General features: G+C 49.4%; 1 protein-coding gene across 4 annotated transcripts in view; it reads right to left on the bottom strand.

Moving 5' to 3' along the window:
- The window catches only part of Hlcs (holocarboxylase synthetase), a 190,166-nt gene that overhangs the window by 6,367 nt on the left and 176,738 nt on the right, over window positions 1-7,061 (bottom strand). For all 4 annotated transcript variants that reach the window (XM_013352499.2, XM_026786502.1, XM_026786511.1 and 1 more), the window contains 2 exons: window positions 5,028-5,095; window positions 3,457-3,617 (listed from right to left, as the gene is read on the bottom strand). In XM_013352499.2, the coding sequence (XP_013207953.2) occupies window positions 3,457-3,617; window positions 5,028-5,095 (229 nt within the window). The remainder of the gene's footprint in view (window positions 1-3,456; window positions 3,618-5,027; window positions 5,096-7,061) is intronic.

The raw sequence follows: 7,061 nt of genomic DNA, 5'->3' as shown, positions 1-7,061 counted from the left end.
GGGAGGGTGGGGTGAGGGAGGGGGAGTCCGGCAGACAGGGCTAAAGCCATAGGAGCAGAAATGGGCAGCCTGGAATGGGGAGGCGGCCACATTCTGGTGACACGGAGTTAGTATGCAGACATCTCCCCTGGTTTGCTAAAGACAAGCCGGCACCCTACTGAAGGCCATAAAGAAAGGGAGCCCAACACAATGGAGGATATTTCAACCATCCCGTAGCTCGTCTACATAGGTCAACTTGGCTACATCAAAACTAAGTCCAGTCACAGAAGTCAGGCAGGCCCAGAAGAACAAACATCATATCCTTTCTTATGTGTGGACCCCAACTATGGATCATGAGTTTTGTGTGTTTAACTTGAAGCACCTGTGGAAGCCAGAAATTTGTAAAATGGTTTGGCGGGGGCCACATGGAAGTTGGGGGACAGCAGAACTAGGTAAAAGGAGAATTAAAAAGCCATACTATGAAGGAAAGGTTTAAGCAGTGAGAGAGATGGAGGGATCTGGGGGTGAAATGTATAGGGGGGAATTAACCCAAATAAAGGGACTATAGAAAGATGTAGGGTCACCTTCCTATGAGTTACTGGTCAGGGAGGCTCCCAAGGCTCCCAAAACAACAGAGATTCTTGCTACTCGCCCTTGGTTGCCCAGCAGAACTAAATGGTAAGACCCAACATTGAAGACATCATGTACTTGCTGCAGGTCAGTGGGATCAGTCTTGGATTAAGGAGGAACTTTCTCCTGCTGGAGAGATTTCCTAGTGCCAGATGGACTATGGAGGACAATGGAAGAGAAAAGACATCAGGTGGTCTTACCTGGAGTTGCACCCTGAACTTTATAATTCCTACCTGCTGGACAAGATGTGCTCTCAGGCACAACAGTGGCATGGCTGTCGTGGGGTAAACCAACCATTTCAGACGGGATTGGAGACCTGCTCCTTAGGAGGGAATTCATGACCCATACGTAGACCTGACCAAAAACCCACGGCTGGGGAGTTCTCAGGCCCCAGGAGGAAACCCTCATTGGTGTTTACTAAATGGTCATGTTGTCAGACTGCTACCTAACTGCTTATGTTTATACCCACAGATCTGTGCTGTTCTCAACTCCGGTCAGAGTTTATTTATTTATTTTTTATTTTATTTTTCCTGTAGAAGACAGTGGTTAAAGTAATACAGAAACTCACAACTGGCCGGAATATTAAGAATAAGTGACCACAAGTGTTTAGCCCTAAGTAGACATCTATGGGAAATTCCCTATTTTCTCTAGACTCAGAGAACATCAAGTAAGACGGGACAGAAAGAATTTCAGAGCCAGAAGATGGGGAGGACTTCTGCGAAACTCTGCCTTCTGTGATCGCCTATAAAAGACCCGTGCAAGGATGAACCAGCCAAATTGCAGTATGGATGGGGAAAGGAATCGCATAACCCGACCCCCAGCTGCGGAGCTGTTGCAGCAGACGGATGCTGGAGGAGGGAGAATCATTTTTATTTGGGGGCGTGGCCACTGGTAGGTTGTCCATCCCCCATTGGATGGTACCACACCCATGCACATACATGGAGCACTGACTGGACTTAGTGTATTATAAAAGGTAAGAAGAAAGGAAGTTGAGGAGATTGGTAGGGGATGGCTGGGGGGAGTTGGAGGCAATGATCAGAATACACTACATAAAGGTAAAATAAAAAATTAAAATCACTCCGCTCAAAATGGAAGTCGTATCACACAGGTAACAGCGAGGCCGACAAGTGTGGAAATGGTCGGAATGCCCGTGGCCACGGTGCCGGTGCACCATGGAGCAAACTTCCTCTCTCCCTTCCAACCTACAACCCTGTGCCCAACACTACGTCTGCACACGGCAGGAGCTCCGAGGAGACACCAAGCTAACCAGGTAAAAGTCAAAGTCGTGACCATGGGGATCGGTCTCGCTTGTGTTCTAGGCTCAGAGTTTGGCTTGCTGACGATGTCACTATCTTCCCGAGGGGCTAAATGTACCACCACAGAGTGTTACGTTCTCAGTACCTCCTATGGGACCAAGGGCACAGCTCATCACACAGTCATGACGTGGGTGGACATCCATGCTGGTCAGTGACCTTGTGAGGTGGACCTCAGAATCAGCAGCATCAGTGGGACAGCAAAGACACTGGCCACATTGGGGGAGACGGGGAGATACAGAGGTTCAGACAACTTTGAGAGCTGTGTTTCTCGAATCTCACTTAAGGAACAAATACAGGCAGTAAAAAGCCTTGATGTAAGAGCCGACGGCGGAGGGAGGCAGGTAGCACCTCCTCGTCACGGACACAGGAAGCTGCCACAGGAACGCTTCAGGTGCATGCGGAAGTGGAGACAGGTGTGGAGGAAAGGGTCCTGTCCCCGAATTCACTGTTCTCTCTCCTTTGTCCCTTTAACAACAGGCCCTGCGGTGGTTTCAATAGGAATATCATCCACAGACTGGTGTGTCTGAGAAACTGGTTCCAGATGGTGGTACCGTTTATGGAGGTTTTAGGTTGTGCAGACTTGCTGGAGGATGTATGTCACTAGGGGCTTTGAGGTAAAGAGCCTTGCCTACTTCCTGTTTGCTCTCTCTACTTCCTGCTTGTGGCTGAGGATATGAGCTTCCTGTTTCTGCTACTATGCCTATTGCTTTGCTGTCACGCCTCCCGGCTACGATGGACGCACATCCCCCTGAAACCATGAGCCAGAACAAACGCTTTCTTCTGTGAGCTGCCTTGGTGTTCTATTGTGGCAGCAGACTGGCTGATAGAGAAGGTGGTACCAGGAGTGGGGCTGAAGTCAGGTGACAATAAGAACACCACACACCTGTCCTGGTAGCAGGGGAAGAAAGCACCACATGATCCTGGCTTTGAACTTGAAAGAGCAGCTCTGCTGCTTGGAGCTGAGACTAAGGGGAGGTAGAAACAAGTCATTCAGGTTCACAAAACAGTCTTTTTTTTTTTTTTTGGTTTTTTGAGACAGAGTTTCTTTGTGGTTTTGGAGCCTGTCCTGGAACTAGCTCTTGTAGACCAGGCTGGTCTCAAACTCACAGAGATCCGCCTGCCTCTGCCTCCCAAGTGCTGGGATTGCACCGCCAGGCCCAAAACAGTCTTTTTTAAGAAACTGAAAATGGAGAGATCTCCCACCCGGCCCTGATACAATATTTCCATTAAAAGAAAAGAAAGGCTTGTTCTTATTAGGACCCTGCGAAAGCTGACAAAAAGCCCTGAGGGATTCTGGTAAATGCTCCCTGAAAGCAAATCACCGACAACATCACTGTAAAGGCAAGGGTGTTAGCCAAGCACTCTACACCTGGGCTATGGCCCCAGCCAGAGCTGGGCACTCTAATTGGTGCCCCACGCACTTTGGTGACAAGATTTGTGAAGGGCACAAATATGCAAACACATGCTACAAACAGAAAAGGCCAAGCTGGAAGCCGCACAGGAAGTCAAAGGACAAGGAAACTGCACATACCTCATACTCTGGCATGGACCGCACGGCCTCCACGACAGCCAGGGACATCAAATGCTGGACAAATGGAATCCTCTGGCCCAGTTGTGATCTCAGGGGAACGGAGACCAGCAGGGTGAAAAGGGCACACCCCACAGGGCTCAGCCAGGCGTTTGGACCCCTTCCTGGAAAGACAGACCCATTGAAAGAAAACTGCTTCCCACCGTCTCAAAGCCACACACCTGACACCCATCCCGCGTGAGCCTATCTGTGCTTTAGGGTCTGGGAAGCAAACTCATTTGGTGCAGAAGCTCTTGTCACACACGTGTGAGGACCTATGTGTAGTCTCCAGCATTCACATAAAAACATGGGTAGAGGGGCGTGTTGGTATGCACTTATAATGCCAGTGTTGCGGGGGCAAAGGGGAAGCCAGGGGCTGGCAAGCTAGACTAGTTGGAATTGGTAAAGTCCAGAGTCACTGAGAGACCCTGCCTCAATAAACAAACTGGAGAGTGACTGACGCACACACACACACACACACACATGCACGCACGCACGCACGCACGCACGCACGCATGCACGCACGCACGATCCCTGACAGCAACTCTCTAAGCTGCTACTTGTTTTTTAAAACTGAAGTTAGGAAAAGAAAATAACCAAAATGAGAGGTATTGCTTAATCAAAATTTGAGTATCTTTTAAAGAAATCTACCACCTCTGCCATCTCTGGTGGGCGTGAGTGGTGTGTCTTTGTAACCCCAGGACATAGGAGGCTGATCAGGAAATTTGGGAACTGTTTATATGTGTGTGCTTGTGTATGTATGTGTGAATCTATGTGTGTTTGAGCATGTTTGTGTGCATATGTGTGTGGGTGAGTGTGAGTTTGTGTATGCATGTGTGCATGTATCAAATTCTACCAAATCCCGTAGCTTTCACGCAGCGAATTTTTCTTCTTTGTCTTATGTTCCAACAAAGAAGCAGCAGGCAGCAGACTCCTATCTCAGCCCTCAGTGAGGAGGAGATGTGGCAGGGCCTGGAGTTGGCGGGAAGGAACATCACCCATGTTCCTGTAACGCCCCCTCCTGCCTCCTGCAGACACAGGCAGGGTCTCGCTGGCTCCATCACGGCTCTGGAGGGTGCTGATTCTTGGCCTGCAATCTGACGGTAGTGGGAACCCAGACTGGCCCCTTACTCCTGAGCAGGTGCTGGGTGCCAGCCGGGTGGGAGTGGTGAGTGGGAGGCCTCTGAACGCGATACTTGTTACAGACTCCAACAGACCCCTCCTGAGGACCCCGAGGAGATTAAATGTCTTAGAACTGTTCCCATCACAACCTGCAGGACGTACCGGGAACACAGGCTACCAGGTGTGACAGCCATCAAATGCAAACACTGCATGAATAACAAACCGTGGACGGGGAGAACGTGTGTGTGTTCTACTAAGGTCCGATCTAGCCTTCTCTGTTTCCTTTCCTGCTGCCCCATTTGGGGGGGTGGGGAAGGGCTGTTAAAATGGAAAGACTCTAACTCAAGACATCTCAGGGTTCAGCACACACTGAGCCCTCCATCCGGGGGACTCACAGATTTTCGATGACTGACCTTTGCCCTGGGTCTGCCGAACAGCAATGGCGATTAAACCCATTTCCTGTGGCATCTCAAACATCAACCTGCAAATGGTGGGAAAAACTGGTCAGTTAGAACGGACACATGGACAGAGGAGGGAAGAGGGCGGGCACATGCATGGCAGCCAGGAAGGCCCAACGAGCTGCAGAGCTGTAAGGAGGGAGGGGTCCTGCTTCCCTTCACAGCCTCTGGTGGGAAAGAGAGCACGGGTGGAGAGGGGCAGGGTAACCGGCCTGGCTGCGCTCAGTTGGACTGCATCAGGATACAGTTCTTTGGATGGTTTTATCAAGTTATTTCCCTTACATCGTGTCTACCTTCGAGTGACAACGGCAACACCCAACATTTGTTTCTACTTACAGAGGGTTTCTCTTTGAATCGCACACGGTTCTGATTACCCAGAAAGCCAATACGCTGGCAGTAAAGTGTTTAAGAGATGCCCCGTCCCCCGAGAACTAATTACGCTCTAACTGCAGTAAATAAATCGACACCTTTCGAGAATTCCCCAGAACCCTCGGTCCGTTTGGGCTTCAGTTCTGCTTTTAAAATAGTTTCATTGAAAAGAACGCAAACTTCTTTCTGGGAGTGAAGTAGCAAAGTGTACCCATGTACACCTCTACCTGACTGGGTGATATTAGATTCCAAAAAGAAAGAAGGAAAATGCGCACGCGTACAACAAAGTCTCTCCCTTTATTGCCTCCAAGTTTTGCTCTCTGCATTTTATTCCATATTAAGATACTTTTCGACCTTCTCAGCAGTTGCTGACCTGGTACCGAGCAGATATAGTTCAGAGGAGTAGATAGTTACTACTCCTTCTCCTCTGTCAATGCAATGGGGCAGTATGTATCTATGCATCTACCTGTCTGTCTGTCTATGCATCTATGTATGTATGTACGTACATACGTACGTACATATGTACGTAGGTGATGTGGGAGTCTTCTGTTTTGTGTTGATTTCATTGGTTAAATAAAGAGACTGCCTTAGCCCTTTAATAGAACAGAAAATTAGGTAGGCGGAGTAAACAGAACAGAATGCTGGAAGAAAGAAGCTGAGTCAGGCAGTCGCCATGATTCTCACTCCCGACACAGCTGCAGGTTAAGATCTTCCCTGGTAAGCCACCTCGTGGGCTACACATATTATTAGAAATGGGTTAGGTCAATATGTAAGAGCTAGCCAATAAGAGGCTGGAACTAATGGGCTAGGCAGTGTTTAAAAGAATACAGTTTCCGTGTAATTATTTTGGGGCATTAGCTAGCCATGCGGGTGGCCGGGTGGCCGGGTGCCGAGGACGCAGCCTCGCCGCTCCTAATACAACACGTACATACGTACGTACGTACCTACCTACCTACCTACCATCGGTGGGAGGACAGAGGTTGAGCAGGGCAGAGGGCATATTCTGTATTAGCAAGAAATTACAAGTCAGTCTGAAGTGTTCCTCAACACTCCTGCAGGAAGACAGAACTCCTCGGAGCAGTGGTTCTCAGCCTGTGTATGACCCTTTCACAAGGGTCGCCTAAGACTGTTGGAAAGCACAAATATTATGATTCATAACAGCAAAATTATGGTTATGAAATCACAACAAGAATAATTTTACAGTTGAGGGGTCACCACAACACGAGGAACTATATTAGGGGTCGCAGCATTAGGAAGGTTGAGAACCACTGTTGTAAAGCAAGCCTGTGCCCTGAGTAGCTCTCCACCCTCTCCTGTAGGCTAAAGGAGCCCCAGGAGATGAAAACTGCTTAAAATCAGCACACACCCCGCCTCCTGCATCTCCAAGGTGGGCAGTACCTGCTCAGGGGAAGAAGCCCATGGTTGGTATGCTTGTAAAGGGAACACGAGGCTACGGTGGGCAGGGTCTGGCTGCTGCGGCAGTGGGGACATGATGCTACAATGGGCAGGGTCTGGCTGCTGCGGCAGTGGGGACATGATGCTACAATGGGCAGGGTCTGGCTGCTGTGGCAGTGGAGACATGATGCTACAATGGGCAGGGTCTGGCTGCTGTGGCAGTGG

Source organism: Microtus ochrogaster, chromosome 2, assembly GCF_000317375.1.
Source record: "Microtus ochrogaster isolate Prairie Vole_2 chromosome 2, MicOch1.0, whole genome shotgun sequence".
Classification (NCBI taxonomy): Eukaryota; Metazoa; Chordata; class Mammalia; order Rodentia; family Cricetidae; genus Microtus; species Microtus ochrogaster.
Note: the sequence above shows the minus strand (reverse complement) of the source record. Positions and strands in the feature narration are given on the sequence as shown.